We start from the raw sequence: 24,032 nt of genomic DNA on the forward strand, positions 1-24,032 counted from the left end.
ATGAATGAAATGGCACACTTCACCCTGCATTAGATTTCAACCAGACCATGGAGTTGGATAGAGCGCGCACTTGCAAAAGCCTGTTTTGGAATGGGCAGTGTCATTGAGGGCTTACACTGTTTTAAACTAGTCAACTGGGTGGGACTTCCTATGGGTTCAATTGGATCACAGAATTCCATCCAGGTCAGTAGGAGGGATCAGCCAATGAATTTTACTCCTGAGAAAACATTCCAGCACGGCAGGTGGCAGTAAATCACCAAACTTGGGTTTATGCCCGTTCAGACTATATAAACTCCAGCACGGTAGGTGGCGGTATGCATCTCTTCATTTTGTTTATGAACCACTAGTAAACTCATAGAAGTAGAATAAGAAATGTACTACTTTAAAATTGAGAGCCCACTGTAGACGGGTTGGTTGTTTAGCAACAATACCCACGCGTGTGCAACTATGGGGCAAAACAGATAGGATTGGTTTAGACTGTTGACAACATGTAAACTATATTTAGTCTCCAAATGTTTGAAAACATAAATACATTTGCACAATGAGCACTTGTTGTCTCGCAAATACATTGTTACAGTTGTTGGTTAGCTAGCTAGCGAATTTGATCCATATTAGCATAGCCATGATATCAGTCAGAACACCTCAAAGCAAGACATGGTATCACTAACCAGATACAAGCTGAAATGAGACACCTATGTTTCCCCACAAGGCAAATTCTTGTCATTGTTGCTAGCTATCTGACCATTCAGAATCAACCAGTCAATGATGTTCCTCGTGCTGTCACAGGAGCAATAATGGAAAAGTGGGGGTGTGCCCTCTTTCCAACTCTATGAACCAGATAATGCAATTGCACAAGATGGAGAACACTGATTGGGGCATATCTCTTCCTCTTTGACTATCAAGATCTAAGAGGGTCTTTGTATTTTCTGGATGCCTCTCTGCCACTGTCTGGGCATCCCTGGCACACAATATTTGTCCCTGGTACTCATATCTTATCTATCAATCATCTCAGACAGAGACAGGAGCTATCTGAACTGTCTGGCTTGCCTGCTGCCCTTTCTGCTTTCTCTTACCTCTTGCTGTGATTTGAGTGGAGTTTTTCGAATGCCTAGCATGAGTAACACCAGAGGGGACATGATTAACTATGTTAATTAGCATGTTATAAAGACATAAGTAGTAGCCTATACCATTGGTCTTAGCTTAGTACAGATTGATGCTGACGGTTCCCAACACCGGAAGTCAAGTAGAGAAATGGGGGCAAATCCTAACTTTCACTTAGTCTCCCATTGACATCAATTCATGACAAGTGAAATTCAACTTAAGTGAAAGTTAGGATTCACCCCGTGGAGAATAAAGCATGCGTTAAAGCTAGAAAACTTAAACACCTTGCTTGCTGATAAGAAAAGCGCCCTTTTAGTGTATTTGCTGACCCGTCTCTTCCAGCTGCATTCTCTGCAAAGCGAGAACACGTCTCTCAGGCGACAGGGCCCAACCACCCATATCTATCAGGTCCCCATCAGCAGCGGGTCAGAGTACACTGACCCTCCTTCCTCCAGCCCCTCGGCCATGAAGCGCCGGCAGTCAGCGCGGGCCAGCCGGCCCATGTCCATGTCTATTTATGAGACTGGCTCGGGCCTGAAGCCCTACCTCCCCAAGGGGGAGACCCCCTACACAGAGGAGGGTATCCCCACCCTGCAACCCTTCCTCCCACCTCATGTAAGTAAATATCCCGCAGCCAGCCTCCTTTGCCATTCGCTCTCCCATCTCCTTGTAGTCTCCTCAACCATTTTTCTCATTCTATCTTTTCCTGCAGCCTTTTTTAAATATCTCTTCTGTTTTCCTTTCTGCTTTTAATTTATTTTTCTGTTTTTCGTCGGTGTAGTGTTTGCTGGTAGCTGTTATTTGGCACCTTGAACCTGATAGTGATAATCAGCCAATACAATGTCAAGCACACAGGTCACAGGCAGCTAGTCTCAACTCTGTCTGCTCTGAATGCCTGCAGTTTCATAGGATTCTTCTCTGGGCTGTTGGTTTCCACAGTGTTTCCTGGGCCGTGTTCCAAGACCTTTTAGAATGCATCTGTCTTCTCCCTTCCTTAAAGGGATAGTTCACCAAAATTAGATATTGGTTTTCTTACCCTATAAGCAGTCTATGCTTTGGTTTAGTTTCCCTGGCACTGTTTCCAAATGCTAATGTGTTAGCATTTGTGGCACATCCTATTCAAGTCATGGTACCGATATTAACATGTCCATATCATCCGAAATAATCTAAAATTGATTGTGAAGCTCATAGATTTGAACATGGTGCAAAAGAAATGCTAATATTGGTACCATAACAAATTAAAACAAAGCATGGATTGCTGTCATACCTTGTCCATAGACTGCTTACAGGGTAAGGAAACTAATGTATCATTTTGTAATTTGGGTGAACTATCCTTTTAAGATAATCACAGATCTATAGGTGAGTAGATATGTGAAAACATTTTCACTCAATTGCTTTCAGAAATCTTAGTGTGTTAGATCTGTGATGGGTGCATTTTAAGGTATTCGAACAGGGCCCTTGGAGTACTCTCTGTTCAAACATTGTCTCAGACAATATGAAAGATGTCAGAATCACACTTGTTATTTTCATTTCAATCTGAAATATTTGGAAGGTTTGTATGTCATTTCAAATAAGCATTAAACATTAACATCCCATTAAAAAAAAATCAGTTTTTTGGGGGTTTTTATGTCTCCATGACAAACTAACACAGATTTTCCCAAACTAGGCTCGCGACCCCATGTGGTGATTTGGAAATGGGGTCGTGAGAGAAACTCACGCTTGGTTGATGGAACCGGGTTTACGTCAGTAACCTCCAGTAGTCGCTAGATGTGGTTGTAATAAACAGAGCGGTTTCTGTTTTCTTCCTACAAATATAGCTCTACCTTTTGAACTGTTTAAGCTACAAAATATTATGACCCTGTCACTGAAAGATAAAACTCATGTGTCTTCTGTTTCCCTCTACAATGCCCACAATCTTTATTAAAACAAGTGCACAAGACCAAGCACTAAAACAGACGGTGGGAGAAGAACGTCAATGATGGTGTTCTTTTCTACACAGAAGATCATAAAAAATCATACCTAATGATCTTCTGAACTACCTTTCTGATGCATTTCAGTCTCTTCAAACCTTCAGCTTGAGATACTGTGTAAAATAGTGTGACTGATTTGCAATAGATTGTCATACCCCCAATTTAAAAAAAAATCTTGACATTGGCCATTGGTTACATCACTTTATTTATATTGAAATGGGGTCGGCGAGCAAAAAAAAGTTTGAACCCTTGAACTAACAACTTTTGGTTCTAAATCCTGGTGTATATAAATTAATTTTTAAACAAAAGGAATTTGATGTTTTTGTAATTGAACTAAACTGTTCTGGTATTTCGAGGGGCATTCCGGGATTGGTACTTCTCCACTCCCCGGACGATTTTAGGTACACCCATCTAGTACCAGGTCGAATCCCCCTTTGCCTCCAGAACAGACTGAATTATTTGGGGCATTCTACAAGGTGTCTGGAACGTTCCACAGGGATGTTGGTCCATGCTGACGTGATGGCATCATGCAGTTGTTCCAGATTCGACAGCGGTACATTCATGCTGTGAACAGCCTGTTCCATCTCATCCTAAAGATGCTCTATTGGGTTGAGGTCTGGGGACTGCAGGCAGTGCTTACTAAACCGAACTCACTGTCATGTTCCAGGCAATGTTTTTCCACTCCTCAATTGTCCTCAAATGTTGGTGATCGCTTGCCCACTGGAGCCGCTTTTTCTTGTTTCTAGCTGAGAGGTGTGGAACCCGGTGTGGTCGTCTGATGCAATAGCCCATCCGTGACAAGGATCGACGAGTTGTGCATTCCGAGATGCCGTTCTGCACACCACTGTTGTACTGCGCGGTTATTTGTCGGTTTGTGGCCCGCCTGGTAACTTGCATGATTCTTGCCATTCTCCTTTCGATCTCTCTCGTCAACGAGCTGTTTTCGCTCACAGGACTGCCGCTGACTGGATGTTTTAATTTGTTGCACCATTCTCTGTAAACCCTAGACACTGTCGTGCATAAAATGCTCAGGAGGACGGCTGTTTATGAGATACTGGATTTGGCGCGTCTGGCACCGACGATCATACCACGCTCAGTCGCTTAGGTCACTAGTTTTTGCCATTCTAACATTCAATCGAATAGAATTGAAAGCGTTGATGCCTGTCTGCCTGCTTTATATAGCAAGCCACAGCCACGTCACTCACTGTCTGTAGGAGCGAATGTCGTGTGTCCTACTCTATCAGAACCCAAAATATAAGTTTGTTTTCCTACATTGTTTGTGAACAATGTAATTATAAATCTAGCCCTCGAAGCCAGTTCCACTGATTTTTTCCATTCATCCCTTCTAATAAGGGACTGATTTAGACCTGGGACACCTGGTGGGTGCAATGTTTAGGTAGAACAGAAAACCAGCAGTACTCCAGACTCCGTAGGGTAAGATTTGAATACCCCTGCTGTAGCCTACAGCTGCAGAACATGGTTAAAACTATACTTTTTACCTCATGGATGGTCTTTCCTTCTGTCTATGGATTTTATAATGGTTGCATTTATCTAGCCCCACCCTTCAGGTGTTTACAAAAACAAGTGGTGGAGTGACTGCCTTGTTGTTTTTCGAATCCCGGAATGCCCCTTTCGCTATGAAACAATCTTGTACTATGCAGTATCAAAGGTAGAATATATTCATTGTCTAGATGTTTAAAATGTTCTAGGTATGGGATGAGGTCCAGTATTCCCAGATCCAACATGGCAATGATTGTAATGCAGTTATTCAAGTCACATTTCTTGTCATGCAGTCTCGTTTATCATCACATTTTATGGTTTTCTACATTCTTACTTTGATTTTGGTTTCTTATAGATTGTTTTTATAAAAAATGTATTTTAGTACTCCCAAACACTGTTACTTGCATGAAGTCTTTGTTATTGGGAGCACTAACAATTTGTTCATTTTTTTTTTATGTTTTATGTATAATTTGAACCCCTTTCTAGATGGGAAGGGGTGCTTTTGTGACCTCTTCATCCCTCCCCTCCTTCCCATCCACCCTGTCCTGGTCACGGGACGAAAGTGCTCAAAGGGTTAAGTACCTCCTCACTTGGTCCATGCCTCTTGACACAGCAAATCCATTGGGAGCCCTAGTCCTCCCTCCCTCCTTTTGTCCTTCATATGCTGCTTCCTCCCTACCTGTCCTGTTGCATGAGCCAAGCCACCACCCCATGGGCTGCCTTCCTTTCACCACCCATACATATCTCTAGCACCACCACCACCACCACCCATATACGTCACCAGGACCTGGCTTTCAGGGTTCTGGTGACGTCTACGATGCCCGCCTCCGCAGAAGTCAGAGCATTCTTACTTCTTGTGCTTCACAGAGCTTGTGTGAAGTATCTCTACCACCACCACCACACTACATGACCAAAAGTATGTGGACACCTGCTTGTCAAACATCTCATTCCAAAATCATGGGCATTAATATGGAGTTGGTCCCCCCTTTGCTGCTATACAGCCTCCACTCTTCTGTGAATGCTTTCCACTAGATGTTGGAACATTGCTGTGGGGACTTGCTTCCATTCAGCTACGAGCATTAGTGAGGTCGGGAACTGATGTTGGGCGATTAGGCCTGGCTCGCAGTCAGCGTTCCAATTCATCCCAAAGGTGTTTGATGCGGTGGAGGTCAGGGCTCTCTGCAGGCCAGTGAAGTTCTTCCACACCGATCTCGACAAACCATTTCTGTATGGACCTCGCTTTGTGCACGGGGGCATTGTCATGCTGGAACAGGAAAGGGCCTTCCCCAAACTGTTGCCACAAAGTTGGAAGCACAGAATCGTCTAGAATGTCATTGTATGTTGTAGTGTTACGATTTCCTTTCACTTGAAGGGGTGAAAGGGGGGTCTAGCCCGAACCATGGAAAAACAGCCCCAGACCATTATTCCTCCTCCACTAAACTTTACAGTTGGCACCATGCATTAGGCAAGTAGCGTTCTCTTGGCATCCGCCAAACCCAGATTCGTCCGTCGGACTGCCAGATGGTGAAGCGTGATTCATCACTGAACGCGTTTCCACTGCTCCAGAGTCCAATGGTGTCGGGCTTTACACCACTCCAGCCAACGCTTGGCGTTGTGCATGGTGATCTTAGGCTTGTGTGCGTGGGGCTGCTCGGCCATGAAAACCCATTTCATGAAGCTCCCGACAAACAGCTGACTTTGCTTCCAGAGGCAGTTTGGAACTCGGTAGTGAGTGTTGCAACCGAAGACAGATGAGTTTTACGCGCTTCAGCACTCTGCTTTCCCATTCTGTTAGCTTGTGTGGCCTACCACTTTCCGGCTGAGCCGTTGTTGCTTCTAGATATTTCCACTTCACTGGAAATATCTGTCCCAGCCCATACAGTTGACCGGGACAGCTCTCGCAGGGCAGAAATTTGACAACTGATTTGTTGGAAAGGTGACATCCTATGACGGTGCCACGTTGAAGTCACTGAGCTCTTCAGTAAGGCCATTGTACTGCCAATGTTTTTTCTATGGAGATAACGTAGCGGTGTGCAAGATTTTTAATATACCTGTCAGCAACAGGTGTGGCTGAAATATCAGAATCCACTAATTTGAAGGGGTGTCCACATACTTTTGTGTGTGTGTAATATATATATATATAATATATATATATATATATATATAATCTCCACCACAACCACCCATACATCTCCACGACCACTGTCCTCATCATGCCTGTTACAATAAGCTAGAAGGTTTTCAATGAAGCAGCACTATGCTCCAAGATCACACACCCATCTCAATGCAAAGGTTTGCCTACCCTCCATGAGACCAGTTGCCAGCCTATTGAGATTTTCCCAAATTCCTCATTACTAATGCAATTTCCTTCCATCTTCCAAGCCAATCTTTTGCAATACGTTTAAACTTGATGACCTCTTTTCTCCCTCTAACCAGCACATGGCCGTTGCCCAGTAAACGTCATCCAGCATGCCCTCCCTCGCCTCTAGTAACACCTAAACTCACCGGTTATCCAGGAGTCTGTCCCGCACCAAGAGGTGGGACCTGTTCAGAAGCAAACAACCCTTAGCCCCTACTCCCTAGACACTTGTGGAGATCTGGTGAAGGTTTAAGCAATATGTTAACAATTCTATCTAACCTATCAGTGGGCAAGGGGGAGCTCTCAGATCTCCACAAGTGCATAAGGGCTAGGGGTTATTTCTGGACAGAGCCTTTGACTGACCAATGTGCAGAACAGTGGTAAAGAAATTGACAAAACACTTGTACAAGCTAACCCCACTTTCAGCAGTTTGCTGTATTGTGTTTGTGTGGGCTGTGGCATCTTGCCCTGCAGACAGGAAGAGGATGTTTTTTGAGCAGGTCTATTGGGCTAGGCTGGAAAGGGTATGTAACTACGGTATGTGGCCTGTGTCCCCCTTTGGGTGTTTGTCTCTGCTCTTTTCTTTGAAACGCACCGCTTCTACATACTTTCTCTTCTCTGCTGAAAGAGCGAGGAATATGCATGGACGCGACAGTGCAGGGTCAGTGCTGTGCGTCAAATTCCAATCTGATACTAGAGTAAAGCTATTATCCACCAGTCTTGTGACGCAGCACACAATGCGTACAGGCTGGATGGAGCACGTAGTATAGAGTATTGAGCACAGTTGACTTTAAATGGTCAGATACATTTGTTAACCAGTACCTCCATCAGCATCGCCTCAGTCGATGACGCAGTGCTCCCCCTAGACTTGTACAGTTTTTAAGCTTTTGACCCAAATTAATCAGAACCTTGATTCCATGATGTCATGAAAGTTATGACTCTGAATGAAAGTCTTGGATCAGAGCTCTGGAAAAGAATGGATCATGGTTCTGATGTAATTCATTGGAGGTTGTTTGTCTGATAGATATCCAGTCATTTCTCTCTCCTCAAACATCCCTGACTTCATCTGTCTTCGAGTGTGCATTTTAAAAAGGGTGCAGCCAGCACGGCAGTGTTTGAAGTTTTTTCTGGACTACATTTGGCCCTTCATTCCCTGCCGTGGTTTAGGCTATTACTTTGTTGTTTTTAATATTGTCTACGAGTCTCCATCTTTTACTAGCAGGAGTTCAAAGGTTTTCATTGACATTGGACAAGCCTAGCATCCCAACTTGGCATGGTACCAATCAACGAACCATTCCATTTGTCCAGTGTGGTTTCTATTACAGTAGCCTATCGACATTGAATTTGCAGATGTTACCAATATGTTGCAGTTTCATATTGAGGGCAAAAAAACTAGAACAGTTTTGAACCCCGGATAACCTCTTTTTACTAACCCTGGCAATGAAATTCAAAAGGCTTCTCTGTTTTGCTTTCGATGTTGACTTGTTTTATGCATTGTCGTCTTTGTTTCTTTCCCATGGTTTTAGTTCATTCAATTTGTCACTGCCATACATACTATACTGTAAGTTGTTAGTGAAACTGTTTAAGAACATTTCTGTCAAAGTTTCTATTTACGTTTAGGCCTAGGTATGATGTAATGGTTTGTGCTATACCGTTAGAAACTATTTTGTATGATGCATTTCTTGCTTGCATTTTCATTGGTATTTGTCACAGTGACAATTTGTTTTACTCTCCTTTCTCTCCCTCTCATGTTAGGCCTCCAAGATGGAGAAACAGAGCAGCATGTCAGACGGTGACTATGACAACACCACCAATGACTCTGAGTTGGAGGACTCAGGGTAGGAACACACACACACACACTTCTGTGTGCACAGACAGCCAATTCACTGATACAAGCCACACAAAGCAAAGGCACACTGTCAGATTGGAAATCGTCCCTTCAAAGTTGCCACTGCTTCCAGTGTTACACATCAGGTGGCGAAAGTTAGGTCTGGATGTAGGGATGCAGAGATTGTAGTAACATCCTTAATTTCCCTGTCTCTCCCCCCCCTGGCAGTGTGGGCAGGAGGGGGAGGCTGAGGAGCAGTGGCTGGCTTGGGGAGGGCAGCTCCATCCCTGAACTGGATGATCTTGAAGTCGAGCCAGACTCTGCGCTCCCCAGCACCGAGGATGTCATTCGCAAGACAGAGCAGATCACCAAGAACATCCAGGATCTGCTCCGCGCTGCACAGGAGAACAAGCACGACAGGTGAGGAAGAAGTGCAGGTCACGAACTCGACACCGAAAAAACAAATGAAATATAAATCCTATGTTGTAACTATCTCTATTGAGATAAAACTAGGCTTTTTCTGTCTAACAGAATTCATCACAGCTTCACCAATTCTCTATTGTGTATTCATCAAAGTACCTCCACTTCCTAGATTGAGTTCCCCCGCTGTCACTGATTTGTTTACTGGAGCTCTACATTTTGTGTGTTCTCAGTTCAGTGTTTTTATTATTCCCTCTATGATTTCACCTCTGTCTTTTTTCTGTGTTCTCCCCACCCCGTGTCCTCTCTCGTGTGTCATTATTTCGAGGGTGTTGTGGTCCTCTGGTCTCTCCCCCTATATTCCTGTAAGCAGACCTTGTGAGCGTGAGGGTGTCCGCCGGCTCAGGCACAGTCTAGGCTGTTTCAGCAGCCTGGTGCCCTGGGCCGAGAAGGCCCCCTCTCCCCTGCAGCCCCTCAACCTGCGCTCCCCCGATCCTGCCGCCTGGTACTTTACTGGCCTCTGTCCCTGCCTCTCAGGCACAGTGTCTCATCTCCCTCACACCTTCTCTCTCACTCACCTTCCCTCGCACTCTTACACACCTTCCCTGTCTTGCTTACCCCTGCTCGGTTGCCCAATTCTGATGACTGATTCCCTCCTTTTGCTATGTGTGGCCTGCTAGGCGTTAGCGTGAAAGGCTGATCCTAAAGAACTCACTCACCTACTCTCTTCATTTCTTCCATTGCAAACATCAGTGCAAACACCACTACCTCAAAACTAAACTTTTGATATTCAAGGTAGCAATGATTTGTTTAGCTGGTATTCCGTTGAATCTTTAGTAGTCCATCTAAAGTAGATACGAGGGTTAATCAACTTCATACGATTATTTCTATATGTGTTTATTTTAGGGAATGGTGCCCTGTAGTGTAATATCCAAATGAGAAATTATAATATTTTTTATTTTCTTGTTTTGTCATAGCTGATAGTTCATCACACATAATCAGCTATAATCCCTCACTCCTGTCTATATTACCCATGACTTATAGCCTGGGTACCAATCTGTTTCTGCTCTCTTGCCAACTCCTCAGTGCAGAAACTGATTGGCACCCAGGCTACGGTAATTATGGCAGCTGTAGTTTGACCGTTTCAGAATGCAATATTTGGAATAGCATAATAGATTAGCCAAGCACTAAGAATGGACTGCAGTTTGTTTTTCAGCATGTAGCTCTGAGTGTTGAATTGTGTTGTGCCTCTTCACCTAGACTAACAACTCAGATCTGTCTTGTTTTGAATATTGTTGTTTTGCTATTGCAAAACATTTTAATATAAGTTTATTTTCTTCTCCATGAAATAATGATGACATGAAAAGTCTGTCTTATTAACCTCTCTCCTCCTGATGATTCCTCTTAAAGCTTTATACCCTGCTCCGAAAGAATATATGTGGCTGTGACGGAAATGGCTGCCCTCTTTCCCAAGGTAAGCTCACAGAACGCTCCATGGTACCACCATCACACACACGCAAAGGCCTTTTAACCCTTTTTTCCCCTCACCTTGTATTTTTATTTGTTTATCAATTTGAATTGCATCCTCTAAGAAATGTGGTATAGAAATAAAGTTTGATTGTGTGTTGTGATGTGTTGAACCCCTTATTGGTTACCTGTAACCTCATCTCACCTTTCAGAGACCACGTTCGGAGACAGTGCGAGGTCCCCTGCGCCTGTTGACGTCCAGCGCCTTCCGGCTCCAGGGAGAGTGTCAGAAGGCAGTGCCCCCAGAGGGAGGTCCAGTGCCTGACATGCAGCTGGTCACCCAGCAGGTTATCCAGTGTGCCTATGACATCGCCAAGGCGGCCAAGCAGCTTGTCACCATTACCACCAAGGAGAACAGCAACTGACCATTATCACCACTGCCGCCCGTCGCAGGCCTTTTAGATATCTGAAGGCCCGAAATGTCTCCACGTATTGTTCATCCTTTAACTTTGTTGTAAAAAATTTCCTGTTTTTAATGTGTATGTGATATTTGCATGTCATTTTTTATTTAAAGACAAATGTACGCAATTATAAAGAGTGTTGAAGTTAAAACATTGGTACCAAAAGACCACTGAACTTGAGCTATGGGAAAGTGTCCAGAGCTCTACTAACTGCAAGGGAAAGGCTGTACTAGTAGATTTATTTCTATGGACTTGGTTTGTCGTGAGCTACTTCAGGAGTCTAGAGTACAGCCAGATACTGACAAGATGATTGTGGAGATCCTTCGTCGCTAATGTGCAGTTTCTAAACCGCACTTCTTGATAGTTTTTTTTTGTGGTGCTAGATATGTCTTCCTCGCCCACAAAGAAGAATTGTTTTACTCCCAACTATCGCCTATACCCTCCATAAAAAAAGGCTTGTCATCCTCTTTGATGCTCCTTATCTGAACCAGGAGTCTCAAACTGGCGGTCCCCGGTCCAGCTTGCGGCCTGGAAGTGAATTTAAGCAACCCATTATAGTATTGCACGTGGTTGAGAATATTGTGAAAGCTATGATTAAGCCATAATGCTGTTATTAGTGAATAACATACGTTACACACATTGGCGCTACTTAATATCATTATACTGTAACCAAGGGTTCCCCAACTGGTGGCCCGCGGGTGGTTTAATTCCCCCCCCCCACTCCAGAAAAACCCTGGAATGAGTCGGTGTCAACTTTTGACTGGTACTGTATATAAACTAAGCAAAAAAATAAACGTCCCTTTTTCAGGACCTGGTCTTTCAAAGATAATTTGTAAAAATCCAAATAACTTCACAGATCTTCAAGGGTTTAAACACTGTTTCCCATGCTTGTTCAATGAACCATAAACAATTAACATGCACCTGTGGAATGGTCGTTAAGACACTAACAGCTTACAGACGGTAGGCAATTAAGATCACAGTTATGAAAACTTAGGACACTAAAGAGCCTTTCTACTGACTGAAAAACACCAAAAGAAAGATGCCCAGGGTCCCTGCACATCTGCGTGAACGTGCCTTAGGCATGCTGCAAGGAGGCATGAGGACTGCAAATGTGGCCAGGGCAATAAATTGCAATGTCTGTACTGTGAGACGCCTAAGACAGCGCTACAGGGAGACAGGAAGGACAGCTGATCGTCCTCGCAGTGGCAGACCACGTGTAACACCTGCACAGGATCGGTACATCCGAACATCACACCTGCGGGACAGGTACAGGATGGCAACAACAACTGCCCGAGTTACACCAGGAAAGCACAATCCCTCCATCAGTGCTCAGACTGTCCGCAATAGGCTGAGAGAGACTGGACTGAGGGCTTGTAGGCCTGTAGTAAGGCAGGTCCTCACCAGACATCACCGGCAACATCGTCGCCTATGGGCACAAACCCACCGTCGCTGGACCAGACAGGACTGGCAAAAAGTGCTCTTCTCTGACGTGTCGCGGATTCGTCTCACCAGGGATGATGGTCGGATTTGCGTTTATCGTTGAAGGAATGAGCGTTACACCGGGGCCTGTACTCTGGAGCGGGATCGATTTGGAGGTGGAGGGTCTGTAATGGTCTGGGGCAGTGTGTCACAGCATCATCGGACTGAGCTTGTTGTGTGATTTCCTGCAAGACAGGTGTGATTTCCTACAAGACAGGAATGTCAGTGTTCTGCCATGGCCAGCGAAGAGCCCGGATCTCAATCCCATTGAGCACGTCTGGGACCTGTTGTATCGGAGGGTGAGGGCTGGGGCCATTCCCCTCAGAAATGGCTGGGAACTTGCAGGTGCCTTGGTGGATGAGTGGGGTAACATCTCACAGCAAGAACGGGCAAATCTGGTGCAGTCCATGAGGAGGAGATGCACTGCAGTACTTAATGCAGCTGGTGGCCACAGCTGATACTGACTGTTACTTTGATTTTGACCCCTTCCCTTTGTTCAGGGACACATTATTCAATTTCTGTGGAATTTGTTCAGTTTGTCTCAGTTGTTGAATATTGTTATGTTCATACAAATATTTACACATGTTAAGTTTGCTGAAAATAAACAGTTGACAGTGAGGACGTTTATTTTTTTGCATATGTATTTTGCTCTGGGAAAAGTGTGTGTGTGTGTGTGTGTGTATGTATATATATATACTACCTGTCAAAAGTTTGGACACAACTAATTACAGGGTTTTTCTTTATTTTTACTATTTTCTACATTGTAGAATAATAGTGAAGACATCAAAACTATGAAATAACACATATGGAATCATGTAGTAACCAAAAAAGTGTTAAACAAATCAAAATATATTTTATATTTGAGATTCTTCAAAGTAACCACCCTTTGCCTTGATTACAGCTTTGCGCACACTTGGCATTCTCTCAACCAGCTTCATGAGGTCACCTGGAATTTCAATAAACAGGTGTGCTTTGTTAAGTTAATTTGTGCAATTTATTTCTTCAATGCGTTTGAGCCAATCAGTTGTATTGTGACACGGTAGGGGTGGTATACAGAAGATAACCCTATTTGGTAAAAGACCAAGTCCATATTATGGCAAGAACAGCTCAAATAAGCAAAGAGAAACGACAGTCCATCATTACTTTAAGACATGGTCAGTCAATCTGGAGAATTTCAAGGACTTTGAAAGTTTCTTCAAGGGCAGTCTGATTTATTTATAATTCAAGGCACACTTAACCAGCATTCTGCAGCGATACGCCATCCCATCTGGTTTGCGCTTAGTGGGACTATAATTTGTTTTTCAACAGGTCAATGAACCAACACACCTCCAGGCTGTGTAAGGGCTATTTGACCAAGAAGGAGAGTGATTGAATGCTGAATCAGATGACCTGGCCTCCACAATCACCTGACCTCAACCCAATTGAGATGGTTTGGGATGAGTTTGATCGCAGAGTGAAGAAAAATCAACCAACATGTGCTCAGCATATGTGGGTACTCCTTCAAGACTGTTGGAAAAGCATTCCAAGTGAAGCTGGTTGAGAGAAGGCCAAGCGTGTGCAAAGCTGTCATCAAGGCAAAAGGGTGGCTACTTAAAATATATTGATTTGTTAAACACTTTTGGTTACTAAATGATTCCATGTGTGTTATTTCATAGTTGATGTCTTCACTATTATTCTACAATGTAGAAAATAGTCAAAGAAAAACCCTTGAATGAGAACGTGTCAACTTTTGATTGGTACTGTATATATATTTTTTCCGGTGATTTTAATATGAAATCTGTTCCCAAGCATAATAGAGACACATGATTGTATACAAATGTAAGCAAGGTTTGAAATGATAGGTTTGTCTAAAACAATCTGTTTGGGCTTCTTGCGGTCAATTTGCAGTCTACAAATTATTAGTATTTATGTTCCGGCCCCCTGAACATTTACTCAACAAAAGAATAGTCCCGCAGCTGAATCTAGTTGATGATCCCTGCTGTAACCTAACTATGGAATTCTAATGTATAATTGAATACGATTCCAGCAAGTGTAGGAAGGAATGTTGGGAGATTTGGAACTGACTTGAACCATCTCTCATCTGTGCACATTTGCGTATCCCTGCAATGCCAATGTGCCTCCCCTGTGTTATTGCTTCCATTTTGAAATGCATCTACAGCTATCTATGCCTACTATTTCATATCAACACTTATTCAGGGGGGCAAATTATGCTCTTCACCAGCAATATGTTTGTATTGAATTCTAGTGATCTCTTTTTTGAACCATCTAAGATGGTCGACAGGGTGCTGTATTTGCTTGTGTACTAGAACAGTGTTAGTGTTGTGACCATAGCTAGATTTGCAGATTATGAATCATTTCCCCTCTGTGTTTTTGTGCTCCATTTTGTAATGCTGCTAAGTTTTTATTAAATGTGCAACTAATTGGATAGGATTGTAGATATCCCCTGTAGATGTCTCCTCTACAATTCTGCCAGCGGATGGTAGTCATTATTAGCAGATGGTTCAGAGCTGTGTTATACTGTACTTGAAATGTGATCAAGGAAATGTCCCTCTGTGCTTCTCTTGTTCTGAATGGACTTTCAATAGGTGTCAGTCCTGCAGTTATGTTTAAAAAAAATATTTTTTATAAAAGTAATTTATAATGAACCTTTTCATGTTGTATTTGTGATAATGTAGTTATTCTGTCTATTAATGACCAAGTAATTGTTTGTTATATTCTTGTGTGATGTGCTTCGTCCATGAGAGCAGAAAAACATGCAAAGAAAGGAATAGTGATTTATTTTAATGAAAAAATTCACAATGAAATCATAAAAAGATTATATAAACATAAAACCCAAGATTGTAACGCTATCCCTTACACACCATTTTGTAAAACTCTACATCCACTTTCTGCAACAGACGAGCATGGTGTTGGAATACTTGATAAGTTTTAAACTCATTAAGATGAACTTTTTGTACAAATGTGTATAAAAACATATGATTGTGCTGTGTCTTTTTTGGCCTCACAGGATCATCATGTCCAGGCTGATCGGGGTCTGCTACGAATCTATGAGAGGAAGACTGTATGAATATGGGACAAAACTAATCAAGTGCTTTAGCAATTAAGAGCAAACATGGTAAGATATCAATCCAAATCAACCGCAATAGGCTTATACACTGAACAAAAATATAAATGCAACATGTAAAGTGTTGGTCCCATGTTTCATGAGCTGAAATAAAAGATGCAAAAAAATTTCCATATGCACAAAAGCGTCTCTCAGATTTTGTGCACAAATTTCTCCTTAGACAAGATAATCCATCCACCTGATAGGTGTGGCATATCAAGAAGCTGATTAAACAGCATGATATTTACACAAAATAGTGGTTGTCACACAACACAATGCCACAGATGTCTCAAGTTGAGGGAGTGTGCAATTGTCATGCTGACTGCAGGAATGTCCACCAGAGCTGTTACAGAAGATTTAATGATAATGTCTCTACCATAAGCCGCCTCCAACGTCAATTGAGAGAATTTGGCAGTACGTCCAACTGGCCTCAACTGCAGACCACGTGTATGGCGTTGTGTGAACAGAATGCCCCATGGTGGTGGTGGGGTTATGGTATGGGCAGGCATGAGCTACGGACAACGAACACAATTGCATTCATCCGCCGCCATCACTTCATGTTTCAGCATGATAATGCACGGCCCCATGTCGCAAGGATCTGTACACAATTCCTAGAAGCTGAAAATGTCCCAGTTCTTCCATGGCCTGCATACTCACCAGACATGTCACAAATTGAGCTGTTTGAGATGCTCTCGATCGACGTGTACGACAGTGTCATGACCCTTTTGGGTGAGGATCATAGCTGCCAGAAATATGAAACTATTTGTAAGAAGATGTAATGTGATGTTAGCCTTCTAAATGAGAGAATTGTTTTTCATAGGAAGTCTTAACCACTCAGTCACCACACCCACATGAGCACAGACATTACCCAAGTGAGCACAGACATTACCCCCCCCCCGAGTGCTTAAATAGGACTCATGACAAAATGTACATTAGGCCAGCGAGACCGACAGTGTGAGCTGAAAGATACGGAATGGCTAGAAACTCAGAAACTTTTAACAGAAAAGAAGAAAATCTCTACAAGACCAGAGAGCTGTGGCTACATGTTGAAATGGTTAGACAATAGAGACCCCTGAACAAGGCAGTTAACCCACTGTTCCTAGGCCATCGTTGTAAATAATAATTTGTTTTTAACTGACTTGCCTAGTTAAATAAAAGGTAAAAAATAAAATAAAATAAAAAAAGAGACCAAGCAGGTGGACGGTGTGAACCGGATGTCACGAATGGTTAGACTCTATAGACCAGCTACGTGCAGCACCAGCGGAATATGTTACAAATGGTTAAGAAATCTACAAAACTAAAGACTACACATTCACAGTCTGCAGCTGTATATGTAAAATAGTCTAGGAAACTCGACCGAAGACGAGAGACAAAGAACAATTTCCTCTCACCACTCGATTCTAAGGAACAGAGTCGCTGAACAAGCTACGACTACAAAGGAGGGGGGACCTCTCCAGAGACTTTCTGTCAACTGACTCTTCAGAAAATGGACCGCCGATTTCAACACAGACAACAAAGGCATACAATCGTAAATATGTACATTGCAATTATTTTCGAATGAGCAGCCGTTCATGTGCATATTGTTTCCATGAGCATAGTTATCAGCTGTATGTACAATAGTGAAGCCCTTTGTCTTTTCTCCCACTCTCTTACATTCCCCTCCCTTTTCATTTTGCGTCACAAGCCATCATATCGGTTTAGTCCACTAGGGACCTTTCATTGCATTGTGTTAGTAACCAATAACTATACTGTGTGTGTTTATGTCATTCTGTGTGATTATTTAGTTAGTAAATAAATAATTACGCCAATTTGGGTATCGCTGAATGATCATGGAGACTAGGGTTTGTGCAGATTTGAAGTCAACAATGTTCAGAATGAGACTGATAGAAAGTAACAATTAATTAATGACTGATTCACTGAAATGTAAGAGATCTTTAAGAGTTCATTCGGAAAACGGTAACTCGTTAAATAAACTTTTTCTGTGGTGCCCCAAGATTGCTAATGAGTTAATGGTTGCGATGATTAATTTAATCAACGTAATAATTAAACATAGTTAATTGATTTGATAAAACAATCGTCATAACATTAATGATAGCCAAGACACGACAACAGCGTGTTGCAGTTCCCGCCAATATCCAGCAACTTCGCAAAGGCTTTGAAGAGAAGTGGGAAAACATTCCACAGGCCACAATCAACAGCCCAATCAACTCTATGCGAAGGAGATGTGTTTCGCTGCTTGAGGCAAATGGTGGTCACACCAGATAGACTGGTTTTCTGATCCACGCCCCTATAATTTTAAGGTACTGTATCTGTGACCAACAGATTCATATCTGTATTCCCAGTCATGTGAAATCCATAGATTCAGGCCTAATTAATTTATTTCAATTTACTGATTTCCTTATATGAACTGTAACTGTAAAATCTTTGAAATTGTTGCATGTTGCGTTTCTATTTTTGTTCAGTATATTTTCCAAATGAATTGTTATCCGTATAGCTGCCATGTAAAAATGTTGATATTGTGTGCCCAAATGAACAGGACCGTGGTTCAGTACCTTGTCCTGGTAGCCCTGCTGGGCCATTCTATGAGTCTCCAGCCTCAGCTCCTCCTCCTGCAGCCTCAGGGCCTCCCTCTCCACCTCCTCCATCTGCTCCCTCCGTCGCTGCTCTTCCCACTGCTCCCGACGCCGCTGCTCCACCTGCAGGGGAGAGAGAACAACGAGCCACATTAGACAGCTTCATCCTCTAACCCAGTTCAACACAGGCTGTTCAAGGCCTTTCATACATCCTTTTAGAATTGAAGTTTGAAGGCCCCCGCCAACCTGTGCATTGATCTCCTGCATCCGAGCCGTCCTGTGACCCTCATCCTCCTCCCTCTCTTGGCGTCTGGTCTGCCGCTCCAGCTCTAGCTCTTCGATCAGCTCCTCGCGCCTCCTCAGAGACTCCTCCTGAGCCTGATGGTTCTCCTGCATCTTGACATCCAGCTGCTGCTGTCTGCCTGCCAGAACCTTCCAGGGAGAAAAGGAGACGCTTGGATTCTCTAGTCTTCTGTAGATACAAAGACGCAAGCTTGGCACTCCTTGGTGTGTTGCTCATGTCCTACCCTCCCTTCCCCTTAGGCCCACTCACCTCCTGCATAAGCCTCTCCCTGGCTCTCCTCTCCTTCTCCCACTCCGCCTCCCGCTTCTCCCAAACACGCTGGGCCTCCTCCCTGACAAGACCAATAATTTAACTTTGCAATACAAACGCAGATCTCCACCCCATAGTCAGACCTAGACTGGCAGGGGGAGTCATGATAGTATTGGTTCTACTGACCGGTACAGGACATCAAACTCTGCCTCCCTCTCCCTCTCCAGCTGGAGCTGCTCCTCAATGACGTGCTTCATCCAGGCGGCATCCGCCACTGCCCTCTCCCGCCGCACGCTTTCCAGACGCTGGTCCTCCTGCTCCCCCTCCAGCAGGGCTGCCAGAATCTTGCGGTCCGCCTCCTGGTGAACGACACAGGCATTGCAAGCAGTGGTCACTGGTGAAGGGTGTGTCAATTCACATACAGCTGAGTAATTAAAAAAACAAGCGTACAAACCAGCTCCTCCTGCACCTGCTGGGCTCTCCTCTTCAGTTGGGCGCGGTACTGGCGGGTCAAGAATCGCCTGAGTAAGGAAACAGTTTGATCAAACCACAGAACAACAACTACTGGACATGATGCAGTTTTTCAGTCCAGATGGTTTATTTATAGTTTTCATCCTTGACTGAACTCTTCCAATGGGAGAGTCACTTACCCCATTTCAGATTTCTTGTGGCACTCCTCCACCTTCCTTCTCTCCTCCTCCAGCTTCTCTACCTCCCAGCGCTGGGACAGCAGGGCCTCCTGCTCCTTCTTCAGACACCTGGCCTGAGAAACAGAGATAGCATAGGGGCTCAGTCACACTACCAGCATTTACAGTGCAATTCCAAATTAGGCTTATGCAGGACTACCAGGTCTTACCAATAGGCTGCCAATACCAGAAATCATTCGTCCCCACCAGTATCAAACAAATGACTGCCCACCTCCCCTATGAATCTGAAATGTTGCTTAACCCATGGACTGTATCCACGTGTTGTTTTTGTTGTAATTTTGCTTGTGATTTATATTGTTGTATGTATTTATGCAGTATATGTGGTGATGCTGTTGAGTTTGAGATGAGATGCAAGACAAATTTTCTGAAATGGACACAAATTATTATTCATATGTCGTCTGACTGGTCTCCACAGTCTTGCTTTACTCAATGCACTACACAATGTCCGGTGCTTCTTCTTATGGTTTAACAGTACCATTTTCCTCCTTTGCAGAACTAAAGTGTCCAGAGACTGAACAACAGCTGCTTGCTTACCTCTTCCTCCCGGAGCTTGAGCTCTTCCATCTGTTTGCGGAGCTCCTTGGCTCTCTCCCTGTCCTCTCCTCTTCTTCTCTCCTCTGCCTGCTTCATCCTCTCCAGCGTCTCCCGTCGACTCGTCTCGTATTCGTTCTCAAAGCGCCTCTTCTCCTCCTGGGCTGCCTCCTCGTGCTGCAGGTTTCAATGCAGGGATTACTTTGGATTACCACTTCATTGTCTTTCGATGATAATCAGTTTAAGATATGTCTACACAATTTGTCTTATTTTGAAAAAGCATTGTGGATATCCACACATTTAAGGAAGGTCTTATTTTGCACCCTGAGAAAAGAGTAGTCTAATTGGAGTTTATTTCCATAAAAGAATACTGTACTCACAGATGAAAGAATGCTCTTTAAATACTAATGACCATCTTGAAATGAAATACTCAACACTGAGTTAAAACGCACTAACTGAAGTGAACTAAACCCTGTGACAGAAAGGTAATACTGGCTGTAGCATTGAGCGCATACCTGTTTTTTCACCAAGGTCTGTGTCTGCCATTGGCTCACCACATGATCTTTATGTAAGGTTGACTCGACCTGTAGACACAAACAGTTCAATCAGGATTCGATACACAGACGAGATGGAACAATTGCATCACAAGCCCTTTGGTTTCCAGATCAAGTGTACTTCTTGACAACAACAAAAAACTGTCAGGTCTCTTCAGATGTACCATACAGCACTTAGTCACCAGTGTTGTGTTCTTTACGCACCAAATGGACTGAAACGGGAAGGACTTGTCCAATAAGAAACATTTGTTGTTGTGACGAACTGTCAAGGGCTATTCATGGCATCCTAAACCTCCAATTCTCATTAAAAGACAGATACAATTGGCCACTAACCTTCCGCAACTCAGGGTTGTTTTTCTTCCAGTGCTCCTTCAATAGCTCTTCTGCTAGCTGTGTGGTGGAATAGTAAAACAACAAAAATCATAGGTCAATGGTCATGCAATTTGCCAGCTCAGTGCTCGTGTATCTTATGTGTTTTTGAAGAATAAACCGGATGAGGTTGGTGCCTCTATACCTTCTTCCTTCGTTCCTCTCTGCCTGAGCGGAGGTCTTCGGTCTTGTCCACCAGTTGCCTAGTCAGTGTGCTCCTGTCAGGGACAACATCCCGTAACTCAGCCTCAAGCTGGTCCCGCTCCTTCTGGAGCAGGGTCCTGAGACGCTCCCTGCGCTGCTCCAGACTCACCACCTTCTCCTCTTTCAGTCTCTCTTTGTGGTATGCTGACATACTGATGGATGGAAGAGAAAGGAGATAAGCCATTAACTAGTGATAATGGTTTTCAAGTATCATCCATTAGATCTACTGATGGTGTTATCATTGTTGAACTGTTGCCACTACAAGAAAAGTTGGATCAATACTAGATAATTTTTTAAAGCATGAAATTAGTTATAGCCTAATTCCCATCATAGTATCTCAGTCAATTATCATTTTCCGAAGTACAAACAAAACAGTGGAAGGATAATACAGCCCTTGAGAATTAGGCCTACCTCTCCTGGTATGATTGACGAGAACTCCAGTGTGCCTGCTTACTGCTTACAACGTTCTGTTGTCTGTAGTACTTCGAGTTCATCTCCCATTGCTGCCGCCAACATGCCTCCTGTTCCCGCTGCCGGCAGTGCCGCACCATCTGTCTTTCCAGAGAACGAACTCGACTCGGCCAGTGGGCAGAGAGGGTTGGTAGAGCCATATAGATCTAGATGGGAAAACTCTATTCAGTTACCTCTTTAGAAACGGACCCAACTGCTTCTGTTAGACAAAAGCAATGGACAAAGCCGTTACTTGCTAGCTACAGTAGATAGCGTAGCTAGCTAGATTCAAAATATGACGCCATCAGTAAAGTCCTAACAAAAGTTAGCTAGCGTAAAGTGTTAATCGACATTTGTCTTTACAAAAAAACTTTTTACATCAAATTGCTTACCAGTCAACGTTCCCTCTCCAAAATATAATTTCAAAGTTATGTTAGTTTGCGGCTGGAGAAAATCCTTAGATTTCTTTCTCTTCCCGTTTCGCTTAGTAACCAAATCACTTCCTAGTTACACTACGGAGCTTCACAGGGGTCAAACAGCTCGATGAATAGTGCATTGTAATGATTGGCGATTGATGAATGCATTTTATTTTTATTTCACATTTATTTAACCAGGTAGGCCAGTTGAGAACAAGTTCTCATTTACAACTGCGACCTGACCAAGATAAAGGAAAGCAGTGCGACAAAAACAACAACACAGTTACACATAAACAAACGTACAGTCAATATCACAATAGGTGAAAAAATTGAAAAATATATGTACAGTGTGCAAATGTAGAAGAGTAGGGAGGTAGGCAATAAATAGGCCATTGAGGTGAAATAATTACAATTCAGCATTAACACTGGAGTGATAGATGTGCAGATGATGATGTGCAAGTAGAGATACTGGGGTGCAAGAGAGCAAGAGGGTAAGTAATAATATGGGGATGAGGTAGTTGTGTGTGCTATTTACAGATGGGCTGTGTACAGGTACAGTGATCGTTAAGCTGCTCTGACAGCTGATGCTTAAAGTTAGAGACTCCAGCTTCAGTGATTTTTGCAATTTGTTCCAGTCATTGGCAGCAGAGAACTGGAAGGAAAGGCTGCCAAAGGAAGGGGTTGGCTATGGGGATGACCAGTGAAATATACCTGCTGGAGCGCATGCTACAGGTGGGTGTTGCTATGGTGACCAGTGAGCTGAGATAAGGCAGGGCTTTACCGAGCAAAGACTTATAGATGACCTGGAGCTAGTGAGTTTGGCGACGGATATGTAGTGAGGGCCAGCCAACGAGAGCATACAGGTCGCAGTGGTGGGTAGTATATGGGGCTTTAGTGACAAAACGGATGGCACTGTGATAGACTACATCCAATTTGCTGAGTAGACTGTTGTGGCATATTTTATAAATGACATCGCCGAAGTCAAGGATCGGTAGGATAGTCAGTTTTACGAGGGTATGTTTGGCAGCATGAGTGAAGGATGCTTTGTTGCGAAATAGGAAGCCGATTCTACATTTAATTTTGGATTGGAGATGCTTAATGTGAGTCTGGAAGGAGAATTTACAGTCTAACCAGACACCTAGGTATTTGTAGTTGTCCACATAATCTAGGTCAGAACCGTCCAGAGTAGTGATGCTAGTCGGGCGGGAGGGTGCGGGCAGCAATCGGTTGAAGAGCATGCACTTAGTTTTACTAGCATTTAAAAGCAGTTTGAGGCCACGGAAGGAGTGTTGTATGGTGTTGAAGCTCGTTTGGAGGTTTGTTAGCACAGTGTCCAAAGAAGGGCCAGATGTATACAGAATGGTGTCGTCTGCGTAGAGGTGGATCAAAGAATCACCAGCAGCAAGAGCGATATCATTGATATAAACAGAGAAAAGAGTCGGCCCGAGAATTGAACCCTGTGGCACCCCCATAGAGACTGACAGAGGTCCGGACAACAAGCCCTCCGATTTGACACACTGAACTCTATCTGAGAAGTAGTTGGTGAACCAGGTGAGGCATTCATTTGAGAAGTTAAGGCTATTGAGTCTGCCGATAAGAATTCGGTGATTGACAGAGTAGAAAGCCTTGGCCAGGTCGATGAAGACGACTGCACACTACTGTCTTTTATCGGTGGTGGTTATGATATCGCTTCGGACCTTGAGCGTGGCTGATGTGCACCCATGACCAGCTCGGAAACCAGATTGCATAGCGGAGAAGGTACGGTGGGATTCGAAATTGTCGGTGATCTGTTTGTTAACTTGGCTTTCAAAGATTTTAGAAAGGCCGGGCAGGATGGATATAGGTCTATAACAGTTTGGGTCTAGAGTGTCTCCACCTTTTAAGAGGGGGATGACCGCGGCAGCTTTCCAATCTTTGGGGATCTCAGACGATACGAAAGAGAGGTTGAATAGGCTAATAATAGGGGTTGCAAAAATTTTGCAGGATA

At 43.6% G+C, this 24,032-nt stretch overlaps 2 protein-coding genes across 10 annotated transcripts in view; one reads left to right on the forward strand and one right to left on the reverse strand.

The window, feature by feature from the left end:
• The window catches only part of git2a (G protein-coupled receptor kinase interacting ArfGAP 2a), a 30,133-nt gene extending 14,903 nt beyond the window's left edge, over nucleotides 1–15,230 (forward strand). For 3 of the 8 annotated variants that reach the window (XM_071403929.1, XM_071403925.1, XM_071403926.1), the window contains 7 exons: nucleotides 1,444–1,716; nucleotides 5,058–5,144; nucleotides 8,686–8,768; nucleotides 8,987–9,178; nucleotides 9,552–9,683; nucleotides 10,589–10,652; nucleotides 10,858–15,230. In XM_071403929.1, the coding sequence (XP_071260030.1) occupies nucleotides 1,444–1,716; nucleotides 5,058–5,144; nucleotides 8,686–8,768; nucleotides 8,987–9,178; nucleotides 9,552–9,683; nucleotides 10,589–10,652; nucleotides 10,858–11,070 (1,044 nt within the window). In that variant the 3' untranslated portion in view covers nucleotides 11,071–15,230. The remainder of the gene's footprint in view (nucleotides 1–1,443; nucleotides 1,717–5,057; nucleotides 5,145–8,685; nucleotides 8,769–8,986; nucleotides 9,179–9,551; nucleotides 9,684–10,588; nucleotides 10,653–10,857) is intronic. The other 5 variants (XM_071403927.1, XM_071403932.1, XM_071403928.1 and 2 more) reach the window with 5 other exon arrangements.
• Nucleotides 15,231–15,345: 115 nt separating this feature from the next.
• On the reverse strand, nucleotides 15,346–22,165 carry tchp (trichoplein, keratin filament binding). 2 transcript variants are annotated; one of them, XM_071403938.1, is made up of 13 exons: nucleotides 22,022–22,165; nucleotides 21,591–21,796; nucleotides 21,121–21,331; nucleotides 20,940–20,996; nucleotides 20,568–20,636; nucleotides 20,056–20,229; nucleotides 19,465–19,577; nucleotides 19,269–19,335; nucleotides 19,001–19,173; nucleotides 18,815–18,896; nucleotides 18,508–18,693; nucleotides 18,241–18,384; nucleotides 15,346–15,630 (listed from the first exon to the last, which is right to left on the reverse strand). In XM_071403938.1, the coding sequence occupies exons 2-13, from the start codon at nucleotides 21,788–21,790 to the stop codon at nucleotides 15,598–15,600; spliced, it is 1,509 nt and encodes a 502-aa protein (XP_071260039.1). In that variant the 5' UTR covers nucleotides 21,791–21,796; nucleotides 22,022–22,165; the 3' UTR covers nucleotides 15,346–15,597. The 2 variants fall into 2 exon arrangements, with proteins under 2 accessions (XP_071260039.1, XP_071260040.1); XM_071403939.1 differs by having other exon boundaries at nucleotides 21,591–21,849; nucleotides 22,022–22,139.
• Between the last annotated feature and the right edge of the window lie 1,867 nt (nucleotides 22,166–24,032).

The sequence above is a fragment of the Salvelinus alpinus genome, chromosome 5 (genome assembly GCF_045679555.1).
Source record: "Salvelinus alpinus chromosome 5, SLU_Salpinus.1, whole genome shotgun sequence".
In the NCBI taxonomy this organism is placed as follows: domain Eukaryota; kingdom Metazoa; phylum Chordata; class Actinopteri; order Salmoniformes; family Salmonidae; genus Salvelinus; species Salvelinus alpinus.

What these genes read in the sequence shown, in the direction of transcription:
- tchp (XM_071403938.1), bottom strand. Translation starts at nt 21,790, where the DNA reads ATGGCTCTACCAACCCTCTCTGCCCACTGGCCGAGTCGAGTTCGTTCT. An exon ending in TCAAGCTCCGGGAGGAAGAG is followed by an intron (nt 19,578 to 20,055) that starts GTAAGCAAGCAG and finishes TCTGTTTCTCAG; the next exon opens with GCCAGGTGTCTGAAGAAGGA. An exon ending in CACAAGAAATCTGAAATGGG is followed by an intron (nt 19,336 to 19,464) that starts GTAAGTGACTCT and finishes TTCCTTACTCAG; the next exon opens with GCGATTCTTGACCCGCCAGT.